The 14,568-nt window shown below is 44.2% G+C and overlaps 1 protein-coding gene across 1 annotated transcript in view; it reads right to left on the minus strand.

The window, feature by feature from the left end:
• Positions 1 to 6,824: 6,824 nt before the first annotated feature.
• LOC311118042 (partitioning defective 3 homolog B-like) overlaps positions 6,825 to 14,568 on the minus strand; it is a gene marked incomplete at its 5' end in the record, with an annotated part of 63,381 nt that continues 55,637 nt past the window's right edge. The window contains one exon of the mRNA XM_084192918.1: positions 6,825 to 9,975. Coding sequence (XP_084049044.1) covers positions 9,603 to 9,975 — 373 coding nt within the window. The remainder of the gene's footprint in view (positions 9,976 to 14,568) is intronic.

Genomic DNA, 14,568 nt, shown 5'->3' on the forward strand with positions numbered 1-14,568 from the left:
AGAGACACACACACATAGACACACACTCTTGACAGACAGACAGACTGAAAGACTGACACAGACAACACACTCTCACAGACTGACAGACAGTCATGGCTCTCAGAAGTAGAATGAGTAGAATGGGACAGACACTCAAATTTAAAGTAAAAATATAAGCTGTGTTCGAATACTCATACTAACCTCACTAACTGTATTATTTGTGACATAAATTGAGTATATAGTATGCTTATTGGTCATAGTATGGATATAGTTAGTATGCCAAAAGTTCCCGGATGTGGTACTACATTCGCCAAAATACGAAGTATACAAGCAGTGGACACTATTTCCACGCTTTTAGGGCCCATAATGCAATTCTTCAGAAAATGGGCGTGGCTTCACAACATTTACAGATTTGAAGAAAATTGTGGAAATTATGCAGCCGAAGTCCAACTAGAGCGGATACAAATTCATTGCTTTAACTAATTATGACAAAGGTTAAGAAAATGTTAAGCAATGTAATAAAGTAATGACTTTTCAAATAAGTTACCTTACAAGTTATTGTTGGCTGACAATTTCTTAGCTACACTATCCTTACGAACCGCATATCATTACAGCAGTATGTACTGGTATGTTAGCTAGCTACCTAACGTTAGTTGGCTACTAATACATCGAACTTGCCAGTATACTATTAACTATATGCTATCTAACTAACTAGCCAATGGTTATTGACTTGATTATTCCCGTCATTCTTAGTTTAGCTAAGTGGTATCGTCGTTGTGCGTTCTCAATGGACATTCGGGTGCGTTTGTAAATTCCCTCTGGCTATCTACTCCGATTTCAGAGCACTCTCGTCTAAGTGCACCTGTGCCAGATCGCAGAATAACTGATGAATTTACGAACACTCAACACCAGTTGAATTTGGCCGGTGTCAGTAAATATGGCCGTTGTGAGGTCAGAAAGCTCCGATCTACCCTACTCCTCCGCCAAAGAGTCCAGTGACCCTTCCTGGCAGTGTGCGCTCTGAACGCTCCAAGAGCGAAACTTTCTGAATTTACAAACGGACAACGCTCTGAATTTACGAACGCCCAGAGCGCACTCTGGCACTCCAGACTGAATTTAATAACATCCGAAGTCGTAAAATGCCTAGCAAGTAATTTGTTATGCTAGCAAGAGGTTGCATAGCAACAGCATCAACGTCCGGTAGACAGGTGAAGCGCTAGTACACTCAACTGAAAGGATACCGTTTGTTTACGGTGTACTAAAATGAACTAATAGTATGCAGTATATACTCATTAAGAATGTAGTATACAGTATGTTAGTATGGGTATTCGAACACAGCTATAGTGTGAGGCCTGGCAGCCATATTGAAATCTGTTTGGAGTTCCCCTTAAATTGATGCTTACCAGATTAGAGACAAAGACATGCATAGTTACCATGCATTACACAGATATAATATCACCTCTGGATAATCTCTTTTTAGTCAGAATTGTGTTCATTAGGCACCAAATGCAGAAAAATGGACTGAAACAGGAAGGGACGACCTGGACTTGTCCAATAAGAAAAGCTCATTCTCATTTTCCCTTGCAGAACATTTTGAACACAACACTAATGAACACAACCCGGGTAAGGTAAAGGGGTCAAGGTGTTTCAACCCAGTCTGGGTTGTATTTACTAAGCATCAAACTGAAGAAAACAGATTGAAACAGGAAGGGGCTACCTGGACTTGTTGAATAAGAAATGCACATTTTGTTTTCCGTTGCAAAACGTTTTATTGTACACTTTTTTTCCACCTTCCAATATTTCATGTATTGAACTTGAATATGACAACTTTCAGGATGAATCAAACCACTGTATTTTTGATTCATCAATATAATTTGTGCGTAAAGGCTTTCCATTTTTATTTTTTATGATTCATTCATACTTTCCTAACCCTAATCTACAATTTGCATAAATATGGGAACCACGGCTGCAAAGGCCGTTACGCACCTGCATACGGTGTGCACTAATGAACATGGCCCAGGTAGAGTGAAGGGTGTCAAGGTGTTTCGCCATAGTCTGGGTACATTTTACAGACAGTGATCTGTGGAAGTCTAAGGATGCGTCCCAAATGACACCCTATTCACTGTGGGCCCGATTCCTACACACTTCTCAGTAGTTTGTATTTAGACTTACAAAAAAAAGTATTTAGTCAGCCACCAATTGTGCAAGTTCTCCCACTTAAAAAGATGAGAGAGGCCTGTAATTTTCATCATAGGTACACATCAACTATGACTGACAAAATGAGGGAAAAAAATCCAGAAAGTCACAATGTAGGATTTTTTATGAATTTATTTGCAAATTATGGTGGAAAATAAGTATTTGGTCAATAACAAAAGTTTCTCAATACTTTTTTATATACCCTTTGTTGGCAATGACACAGGTCAAACGTTTTCTATAAGTCTTCACAAGGTTTTCACACACTGTTGCTGGTATTTTGGCCCATTCCTCCATGCAGATCTCCTCTAGAGCAGTGATGTTTTGGGGCTGTCGCTGGGCAACACGGACTTTCAACTCCCTCCAAAGATTTTCTATGGGGTTGAGATCTGGAGACTGGCTAGGCCACTCCAGGACCTTGAAATGCTTCTTACGAAGCCACTCCTTCGTTGCCCGGGCGGTGTGTTTGGGATCATTGTCATGCTGAAAGACCCAGCCACGTTTCATCTTCAATGCCCTTGCTGATGGAAGGAGGTTTTCACTCAAAATCTCACGATACATGGCCCCATTCATTCTTTCCTTTACACGGATCAGTCGTCCTGGTCCCTTTGTTTCCACCCCATGCTTCACAGTAGGTATGGTGTTCTTTGGATGCAACTCAGCATTCTTTGTCCTCCAAACACGACGAGTTGAGTTTTTACCAAAAAGTTCTATTTTGGTTTCATCTGACCATATGACATTCTCCCAATCCTCTTCTGGATCATCCAAATGCACTCTAGCAAACTTCAGACGGGCCTGGACATGTACTGGCTTAAGCAGGGGGACACGTCTGTCACTGCAGGATTTGAGTCCCTGGCGGCGTAGTGTGTTACTGATGATAGGCTTTGTTACTTTGGTCCCAGCTCTCTGCAGGTCATTCACTAGGTCCCCCTGTGTGGTTCTGGGATTTTTGCTCACCGTTCTTGTGATCATTTTGACCCCACGGGGTGAGATCTTGCGTGGAGCCCCAGATCGAGGGAGATTATCAGTGGTCTTGTATGTCTTCCATTTCCTAATAATTGCTCCCACAGTTGATTTCTTCAAACCAAGCTGCTTACCGATTGCATATTCAGTCTTCCCAGCCTGGTGCAGGTCTACAATTTTGTTTCTGGTGTCCTTTGACAGCTCTTTGGTCTTGGCCATAGTGGAGTTTGGAGTGTGACTGTTTGAGGTTGTGGACAGGTGTCTTTTATACTGATAACAAGTTCAAACAGGTGCCATTAATACAGGTAATGAGTGGAGGACAGAGGAGCCTCTTAAAGAAGAAGTTACAGGTCTGTGAGAGCCAGAAATCTTGCTGGTTTGTAGGTGACCAAATACTTATTTTCCACCATAATTTGCAAATAAATTCATTAAAAATCCTACAATGTGATTTTCTGGATTTTTTTCTTCTCAATTTGTCTGTCATAGTTGACGTGTACCTATGATGAAAATTACAGGCCTCTCTCATCTTTTTAAGTGGGAGAACTTGCACAATTGGTGGCTGACTAAATACTTTTTTTCCCCACTGTACCTTATGCAGGTGCGTAACGGCCTTTGCGGCCGTGGTTCCCATATTTATGCAAATTGTAGGTTAGGGTTAGGAAAGTATGAATACAGTGGTTTTATTCATCCTGAAAGTTGTCATATTCAAGTTCAATAAATGAAATATTGGAAGGTGGAAAAAAGTGTACAATAAGGTTTGAACAATAGTCCTATAAATCTACCCTAATCCTCACTAATCATGGAACTGTATGAAAACGGTCCAGTTGTCATGAACCGTGCGCCAGGCTCCAGGTTTAACCTGCTACGTGTGGTCTGAGTTCCATAATGATTCAAACAGGCTACATGTCCCAAATTATTGCACAACATAAGCCTAATATGATCGACTAATGATAGCGACCCTCAGGAACAACTACACAGACATGACAGAGGAAAGAAAGGTCAACGGAATGGAATTGTGCAAAATGTAAGCTATACATTTAAGAAAACTAACACTAAAGTGAAATATAAAGGCAACATGCAACAATTTAAAATATTTAAACTTAGTTACACAGTTCATATAAGGAAATCAGTCAATTGAAATAAATTCAGTAGGCCCTAATCTATAGATTTCACATGACTGGGGATACAGATATGCATCTGTTGGTCACAGATACCTTAAAAAAATGTAGGGATGAGGATAAGAAATCCAGGTCAGTATCTGGTCTGACCAGCCTTTGTCTCATGCAGCGAGACACATCTCCTCCGCATAGAGTTGATCAGGCTGTTGATTGTGGCCTGTGGAATGTTGTCCCAATCCTCTTCAATGGCTGTATGAAGTTGCTGGATATTGGCGGGAACTGGAACACGTTGTCGTACATGTCGATCCAGAGCATCCCAAACATGCTCAATCAGTGACATGTCTGGTGAGTATGCAGGCCATGGAAGAAATGGGACATTTTCAGCTTCCAGGAATTGTGTACAGAACCTTGTGACATGGGGCCGTGCATTATCATGCTGAAACATGAGGTGATGGCGGCGGATGAATGGCGCGATCTAGTCACAGTATCTGTGTGCATTCAAATTGCCATTGATAAAACACAATTGTGTTCGTTGTCCATAGCTTATGCCTGCCCATACCATAACCCCACCGCCACCATGGGGCACTCTGTTCACAATGTTGACATCAGCAAACCGCTTGCCCACAAGACGCCATACATGTGGTTTGCAGTTGTGAGGCCAGTTGGACGTACAGTGAGGGAAAAAAGTATTTGATCCCCTGCTGATTTTGTACGTTTGCCCACTGACAAAGAAATGATCAGTCTATAATTTTAATGGTAGGTTTATTTGAACAGTGAGAGACAGAATAACAAACAAAAAAATCCAGAAAAACGCATGTCAAAAATGTTATGAATTGATTTGCATTTTTATGAGGGAAATAAGTATTTGACCCCCTCTCAATCAGAAAGATTTCTGGCTCCCAGGTGTCTTTTATACAGGTAACGAGCTGAGATTAGGAGCACACTCTTAAAGGGAGTGCTCCTAATCTCAGCTTGTTACCTGTATAAAAGACACCTGTCCACAGAAGCAATCAATCAATCAGATTCCAAACTCTCCACCATGACCAAGACCAAAGAGCTCTCCAAGGATGTCAGGGACAAGATTTTAGACCTACACAAAGCTGGAATGCGCTACAAGACCATCACCAAGCAGCTTGGTGAGAAGGTGATAACAGTTGGTGCGATTATTCGCAAATGGAAGAAACACAAAATAACTGTCAATCTCTCTCGGCCTGGGGCTCCATGCAAGATCTCACCTCGTGGAGTTGCAATGATCATGAGAACGGTGAGGAATCAGCCCAGAACTACACGGGAGGATCTTGTCAATGATCTCAAGGCAGCTGGGACCATAGTAACCAAGAAAACAATTGGTAACACACTACGCGTGAAAGACTGAAATCCTGCAGCGCCCGCAAGGTCCCCCTGCTCAAGAAAGCACATATACATGCCCGTCTGAAATTTGCCAATGAACATCTGAATGATTCAGAGGAGAACGGGTGAAAGTGTTGTGGTCAGATGAGACCAAAATGGAGCTCTTTGGCATCCACTCAACTCGCCGTGTTTGGAGGAGGAGGAATGCTGCCTATGACCCCAAGAACACCATTCCCACCGTCAAACATGGAGGTGGAAACATTATGCTTTGGGGGTGTTTTTCTGCTAAAGGGGACAGGACAACTTCACCGCATCAAAGGGACGATGGACGGGGCCATGTACCGTCAAATCTTGGATGAGAACCTCCTTCCCTCAGCCAGGGCATTGAAAATGGGTGGCTCAAGAAGAAGCACATTAAGGTCTTGGAGTGGCCTAGCCAGTCTCCAGACCTTAATCCCATAGAATATCTGTGGAGGGATCTGAAGGTTTGAGTTGCCAAACGTCAGCCTCGAAACCTTAATGACTTGGAGAAGATCTGCAAAGAGGAGTGGGACAAAATCCCTCCTGAGATGTGTGCAAACCTGGTGGCCAACTACAAGAAAAGTCTGACCTCTGTGATTGCCAACAAGGGTTTTGCCACCAAGTACTAAGTCATGTTTTGCAGATGGGTCAAATACTTATTTCCCTCATTAAAATGCAAATCAATTTATAAAATTTTAGACATGCGTTTTTCTGGATTTTTTTGTTGTTATTCTGTCTCTCACTGTTCAAATAAACCTACCATTAAAATTATAGACTGATCATTTCTTTGTCAGTGGGCAAACGTACAAAATCAGCAGGGGATCAAATACTTTTTTCCCTCACTGTAGTGCCAAATTCTCTAAAATGACATTGGAGGCAGGTTATGGTAGAGAATTGAACATTAAATTCTCTGGCAACAGCTCCGGTTGACATTCCTGCAGTCAGCATGCCAATTGCACGCTCCCTCAAAAGACATCTGTGGCATTGTGTTGTGTGAAAAAACAGCACATTTTAGAGTGGCCTTTTATTGTCTTCAGCACAAGGTGCAACTGTGTAAAGATCATGCTGTTTAATCAGCTTCTTGATATTCCACACCTGTCAAGTGGATGGATTATCTTGGCAAAGGAGAAATGCTCACTAACAGGGATGTAACCAAATTTGTGCACAAAATTTGAGAGAAATAAGCTTTTTATGCATATGGAACATTTCTGGGATCTTTTATTTCAGCTCATGAAACCAACACTTTACATATTTACACCTTTATATTTTTGTTCAGTGTATAAATGTATGTGGGTATTGCTGACGGTGGCTCCTGATAGTAGCTAATATTTAACATGATACCAATTGTAAAATAAAACTGAGAAAAGCCTGGGTATATAATTAAAACATTTAAAAGCGCATACATCAACTCGGCAGGTTCAGCCCTACATAAACATATAGCTTGGTATTCCAGATTTCATCCACGCAAATTATGAGGGCCCACAATAAAAATTCTGAATAACTGCATAGCTATTTATGGCCTAATTCACTGTGGAAAAGGGGACACAATACATATCATGTTATGTTATTCATGGTTTCCTCACACGTAAAGGTTGTGGAATTGAGTCAAGGTCAGAATACAGCGTATCTGTAAACACACCTCAACCGCACCTTAGTTTCTTAGATCTCCACCCAAAATGAATAGCAGGTGAACAGCATGCTTTTCTCATGCTTAATTTCAAGGTCAGAATACACAAAGTGCATAAAAGGGAATTACGTTCCATTTACGCACGCTTAACTTGGGTCGGAATCGGCCACAATATGCCCTACGGACCCTGGTCAAAAACAGTGCACTGTCAAACACACTGACTGGCCTTGGTGGTAATTAAACACTAACTGATAAAATGAGCTCTCCACAGATTCTAATTATCCTCATTTCAACCAATCAGCCAGATCTTCCTTTTCTGTGGGAGCAAATTGGGTGGTAATCACTTCAGCGCTGAGATCTCCTCAGTCTTAATTGTTGAGGGTGATTCAGTCTTTATTAGCAGTAAGACTGGGTCTGAGTCCCAAATGGCACCCTATTCCCTAAATAGTGCAATACTTTTGACTAGAGCCCTATGAGCTGGTCCAATGGGCCCTGATCAAAAGTAGTGCACTATATAGGGAATAGGGTCCATTTGGGAAGCACCCTAGACCTCTCTGTTATCGTAGAGGGCTAATTTATCTCGAATGGGAAGGCTAAACTGGGTTGAGAATCTTAATGAATCATTTGGGCGAGATGAGTCATCATATTGGTGATTTATAATCGTGATCATTTGCATAACTTCGTAATTTCATCATCCTGTAAATTGAGACAGCTAAATTGGTGAACAATAAATTAATTAATCTTTGCATACTGTATATGATCATTTACAATGTATATTTAATGCAAAGCATAATATAAAAACATGCGTTTACAAACAAAGGTTAAAATGTATCATCATTAACGTACAATATGACATGATATGGTCAGCGTTGGGAATCTTTACCATCACACAAGGGAAATGATATCAATGGCGAGAAAGGATAATCCCAGTGCATATGAGTAACATGTTTAAGTGTCTCTCTTAGGCCTTCATCTCTGGAGACTGTGGCAATGTCCCAAATGGCACCGTATTCCCTATTTAGTGCACTACCTTTGACCAGGGTTCATAGGGCTATGGACACAACCCATATGGGTTCTGCTCAAAAGTAGTGCAGTATATAGGGAATAGGGTGCCATTTGGAACACAGACCATGTGATGAATAAATATAGTTAGTCAACACAGAGCGTACCTTTTCATTTGTTCAACAGCGTCTTTGTGATAACATAACCCAAATTTGACATAGCCGTTTTAATCATAAACACCACACACATTAAACTTTACTTAAAAAAACACATTATGGGTGGCAGAATTTTGTTATAGGCAAACAACAGCTTATGGAATGTTTTTAGCAAAGGCCACAACCAAAACAAAACAAAAAACATTCAAAAAAACACCCACATCTAAAAGGCGGATGGAAGGGACATGGCAGGAGGGCAAAGATGCTTCGATGTTGACTTCATTTCCTGTTCCTCACTTCCTGTTCCTCTGACCTTGTTTCTTAGGATCAACTTCCTGTCCAGTGTCAACTTCCTGTCCAGTCTTTTTGTCTTCCGTTATCTAGGGAATATGGTGCCATTTGAATCGAAACCCTAACTTCACCATCCCTAGCCTCTCACTGTTGTTGCAGAAGGGGAGGGGCCTGTTTTTAAGCTTGTGCAAAAAGTTTGTGCAAGCCAGCAACCCTGCAAGATCTCGGCTGGTATTCAATTAAAAGTCTCTATCCGATCTGTACATTATTACTACATCCAGTCATTCGGGACCCCTGTGAATCTAAAGTCATTATTTACATCCCCACACATGCATAAAGAAACACACACATTTCTAAACATGTCACTATACATACTGTACATACAGTACACATATAGAACTTTACTGCTTCTGAAACATGTCTGCAGCTGAGAGGAGTGGTGTTCCGATGATGGCCTGTTCCAGAAACCACCCCTTCCAAATGGCACCCTATTCCCTACACAGTGCACTACTTTTGACCTGGTCAAAATAAGTGCACTACATAGGGAATAGAGTGCCATTTGGGATGCGACCCTTCCCCTACCGCTTTGATGTTTGTAGATCTCAAAGCCCTGTAAGCAGTATGGCTCAAGCCCATTGGACATCTAGTTGGAGCCTTATTGCTTACACCAATCTGATTCCTTCAGATCTGCAGACACCAAACGAGGTAGGGGGGCGAGGATGTTTTCAGACAGGGGGCTGTAGAGAAGGAACGAGTGTGTCTGAGTTCGGGTTGCAGTAATCAGTAATCTTCCCAAAATAAGGTCAGAAAACCTTGGAATCGTCCAACCAGTATTTCGGAAAAATCTGGGAATTTGGGGAAATAATTCTGCAACCCTAATCTGAGTCCATCTAGCTATCGCACCTACACTGCTCCGATCATGGCGTTCTTCTGGCGTGGGTCCGGCTGCCTGCCATCCCTGTAGCCGCCGCCGGAGCGATCAGGGCTGGCGAAACGGCCGGGGCTGGCGTCACGGTACCCAGCCCTGCCCACTGTCTCATAGCGGGGGTCGCGGGTGCCTGTTGTGGGGGGCACATCTTGGCGGTGGGTGGCCCGGTGCTGGTGGGGCGAGGATGGGTAGTACCTGGGGTCCACCTGCGGGGGCCCAGGGAGCGAGATGGCCCGTGGCAGGCTGGAGGGGTGGGGCTGGGCTTCTCTAGGGGGGTAGTAGTTGTCTCTACCAGGGTAACCGGGTGCTGTCCTAGACTGGATGGGGTAGTCCTTTGGGTCCGCTCTCCTGCGACACACGACACACAGTACAGAAACATTAGATAGTGTAGACCATTTTCCCCCATCACAGCAGTGAAGGTAACCAGCCACCTGGTCTGGTCATTTTGTCTGGTCTCTCTGATTCTGGCCCAATACGTGAATAAAAATGTTTTCAGTCAACTTGTGTGTGTGTGCAAGTGTGTGTACGCTTGTGTGTAAATGCTTATATCTGATTGAGTGTGTGAGTGCGTGTGACCCAAGGGGTAGAGCAGTAAGGAGGCTGCAGGCAGCTGGGTGTCTCCGATTCCCTCCCAGTGACTGTGGGGTGATTAGGGAGCTAAGCTCCTGGGGTAAGGAGACACGCAAGGCGACTCACAGAGGCAGGATGGATCACCTTTCACAGCCCCATTCACATTTTTCCCTGCTCACGCTCTGCCTGGGCTACGTTACACACACAGCCAACAACAAGGACCAAAGCCCAAAACTATGCCTTCTCCCAGATCAGATAGAGGTGACAGTAGAGGGGAAACTGCACTGGTAAATTCCCTGTCCATTTCCATACATGCATTTGTGATACCAACATGCTTTTTACACACACACACACACACACACACACACACACACAAACACCTCTCCTTTTCACACCCTGTCCAGCCCAGCAGTGACCCCAGGCCAGTGAGATCACATTGCACATGTATGTGTGTGTGTGTGTGTACATGCATGAACGCATGCACACAAGTCCCAATGGGTAAGTGGGGCCCAGTACGACCTTTCCATGGATAGGGTGTACTTCACTAATCTTCAGCTGCCTCTCCTGACACACACACACACAAACACACTCATACACATGCGCACTTCCCCAAAGAGGCATTATTCACACATGACCATAAACCACATCCCACCGCCAGCTCTACATCCTCTTTGAGGACAATAAAGTGTCTGGATCTATCTATTCCTCAATCCAGCCATCCCTTCATCTTTGGACGGAGAGATGGATAAAAGGATAGATGGGATGCTGTGAAAGGGTCATTTCGGAGCAGATTTGGCCTGTGTAAGCTGGTGGAGAGATGTTTAGGCTAGTGGGGAGATGGAGGAAAAGGGGAGTGATGTGGAAGCCTGTTTGGGTGGCTTTGTGCTGGGGTGAAAGCTCAGGTGCTCTCCCCTCCCTCAACACCCCCCGCTGGCCGGCTGCTAATCACTAGTGATGAAACCTCTGGCTTTCATTTTTCTCTCCTTCACATCTTTCTCACACTCCATCTCTCGCTCTCTCCCTCCTTATCGCTTTTCTGGGCCCTTAGTGACGTCATAGGGGCCTCTGTGCTGAATGATAAGGGACCACCTGTGTGTCCGTGTTTGGGTGGTCAAGTCTACATAAACCACATGCTGTTGATATCTGGCATGCCTAGCCCCACTATAGTTCTCAGAGATCTCCCAAGGGAAGCACACACACACGACTCGTTATGACACACAGTCAACAGGTGCAGAGCCAGACACACTGAGCATGCCTGTGAGTGGACAGTGAGAACACTACTCTCACTAACGCTAGTAGAGATAGAGAGAGAGGAGGGCACAAAGAGAGCTTTCAAACTGCATGTATGCGAGTGTATAGGTGATTGTGGATTAGTGAATTCTGCTATTTCAGCCACACCCGTTGTGGACAGGTGTATAAAATCGAGCACTCAGCCATGCAATCTCAATAGACAAACACTGGCAGTAGAATGGCCTTCCTGAAGAGCTCAGTGACTTTCAACGTGGCATCCTATGACCTTTCCAACAAGTCAGTATGTCAAATTTCTGCCCTGCTAGAGCTTCCCCAGTCAACTGTAAGTGCTGTTATTGTGAAGTGGAAACGTCTAGGAGCAACAATGGCTCAGCTGCGAAGTGGTAGGCCACACAAGCTCAAAGAACGGGACCTCTGAGAGCTGAAGCGCATATCGCATAAAAAACGTCTGTCCTCGGTTGCAACACTCACTACCGACTTTCAAACTGCCTCTGGAAGCAACGTCAGGACAATAACTGTTTGTCAGGAGCTTCATGAAATGGGTTTCCATGGCCGAGCAGCCGCACACAAGCCTAAGATCACCATGCGCAATGCGAAGTGTCGGCTGGAATGGTGTAAAACTCGCCGCCATTGGACTCTGGAGCAGTGGAAATGCATTCTCTGGAAATGTGTTCTCACGCTTCATCCTCTGGCAGTCCGACTGACTAATATGGGTTTAGTGGATGCCAGGAGAACATTACCTGCCTGAATGCAACTGTAAAGTTTGGTGGAGGAGGAATAATGGTCTGGGGCTGTTTTTCATGGGTCGGGCTAGGTCCCTTAGTTCCAGTGAAGGGAAATCTTAAGGCTACAGCATACAATGGCATTCTAGACAATTCTGTGCTTCCAACTTTGTGGCAACAGTTTGGGGAAGGCCCTTTCCTGTTTTAGCATGCCAGTGCCCCTGTGCACAAAGCGAGGTCCATACAGAAATGGTTTGTCGAGATCGGTGTGGAAGAACTTCACTGGCCTGCACAGAGCCCTGACCTCAACCCCATCGAACACCTTTGGGATGAATTGGAACACCCGACTGCGAGCCAGGCCTAATCGTCCAACATCATGCTCTTGAGGCTGAATGGAAGCAGCAATGTTCCAACATCTAGTGGAAAGCCTTCCCAGAAGAGTTGAGGCTGTTATAGCAGCAAAGGGGAGACAAACTCCTTGATTTTGGAATGAGATGTTCAAGCATGTGTCCACATACTTTTGGTCATGTTGTGCATGTAATACAACCTGACAGAGGGAGGTGTGATCCTATCCACATGGGCCAAGTGAACGCTACTAATAACATGCCATGTAATGAATCAGACTCACACCTCTTAACTGTCACCACTCTATGGCTGCATCCCAAATGGCCCCCTATACCCTATATAGTGCACTACTTTTGACCAGGGCCCATAGGGCTCTGATCAAAAGTAGTGCACTATGTAGGTTAAAGGGTGCCATTTACATTTTTGGACATAGCCTATACCATGCAAACAGCCCTTGAGATGTGGCCTGAAAATGGGGAGAAGGGGTGTGTTTGGTGGGGTGTGTGTTTATGTGGTCTGTGTGTCTCTATGCGCCGTGTCTTGTGTGTGTGTCTATGCGCTGTGTGTTTTTGTGCGCAATGACATTTGGGCATAGTTTCCGCCTTACGACAAGGAGGAATTTGGCCCTGGTGAGTGAGGGGGACTATTTGCACCTGCCCAAGTAAACGGAAGGAAATTAGGCCCTGTGGTTCTTATCTGACCCCCAATACCCCCTACTGGTGGGAGGGAACACAGTTGGTAGCTAGCAGCCAGGTTGCTTGGAAGGGATCTAACCCATTCTCTGGAGGGTCCATAGCACTTACTGACAATCTGCATAAGTGTGTGTGTGTATGCGTGCATGCGAGTGAGTGTTTCAGTTTGTGCTAGGGACTTTCCAAAAGAAAGGACAGATGGATGGATAGACATACACACAGACTCACACACGGCAGGCTGAGCACTAGAGACAGAAGCCAGACCAGGCTGGTTTCTCATTAAAGGGATACTTCGGTATTTTGGCAATGAGGCCCTTAATCTACTTCCCCAGAACTAGATACCCATAGATTTCCATTAATTGCGCTAACGCTAGTTAGCAATGGCTCGCAAAACTACCACTAACTTCATTCATACTGGACACAGAGACATAAAAATGGTCCCCACAAGTTCATCTCACTTTGGGGAAGTAGATAAAGGGCCTCATTGTCAAAATCCCGAAGTATCCCTTTAAAGGAAAACCATTAGGCTGCTATAGAGAGAGGTTACTTGTGTTAATCAAACCAGCCTAGATAAACATTGGGGAGAGGGCTTTCACATAGACACGCATGCACACACCCACACTTAAAATGTCTCTGTGTTTGCCATCACTCTGTGTACTCTATAGTGACAGTGTACATTTTAGTATCAGTTACACTTTGCAGCACTGTATCCCACAGAGACCTTTACCTAGGAGTAACACGCACTAAAATGAGACTGAATAGCATCAACAATTCTACCAGATATCCTGGTGGCCAATTAAAAATCTAAAATACATTGTCAGCCTTGACTAGATCTTTCCGTCTGTTTTGTGACTTCACTGGTCTGGTCAGTGGTCAGCGGTCGCAGATGGCCTTTGTGTTTCGCCCCCCTCTCGCTCTCCCGGGGAGCTCAAAGTGTGTGTTTATCCTTGATTGATTTCATTTTCCACAAATGCCTGTGCCTGCCTCGGTGACTGTGGGAGAGGGAGAGAGGAAGGGATTGGGGGGAAATAAAGAGGAAAAAGAGAGAATGATAAAAAGAGAAAAAGAAAGGATAAACAGAGAGGGAGACAGAAAGAGAGAGACAGAAAGAGAGCGAGCTCTCCAGGCAGCCAGAGCCCACTGACACGATGCCTTTATGAAAGCTTAACGGCTAAACCGGTTTAATTTCCAAAACACTGATTTCATTACGGGCCCCTCTGTTTCATCGGAAACAGAGTTAGCAGGGTCCTGCATTTACTTAGGACCAAAACGGCAACACACTGCAATAAAAGGGAGCAATGATGCGCCGACGCCAAACAAAAAAGGTCAAATCCCTTCTTAACAGGTTCCGCAGAGACTTG

The sequence above is a fragment of the Coregonus lavaretus genome (genome assembly GCF_964263955.1).
Source record: "Coregonus lavaretus genome assembly, contig: HAP1_SCAFFOLD_1500, whole genome shotgun sequence".
Lineage (NCBI taxonomy): Eukaryota > Metazoa > Chordata > Actinopteri > Salmoniformes > Salmonidae > Coregonus > Coregonus lavaretus.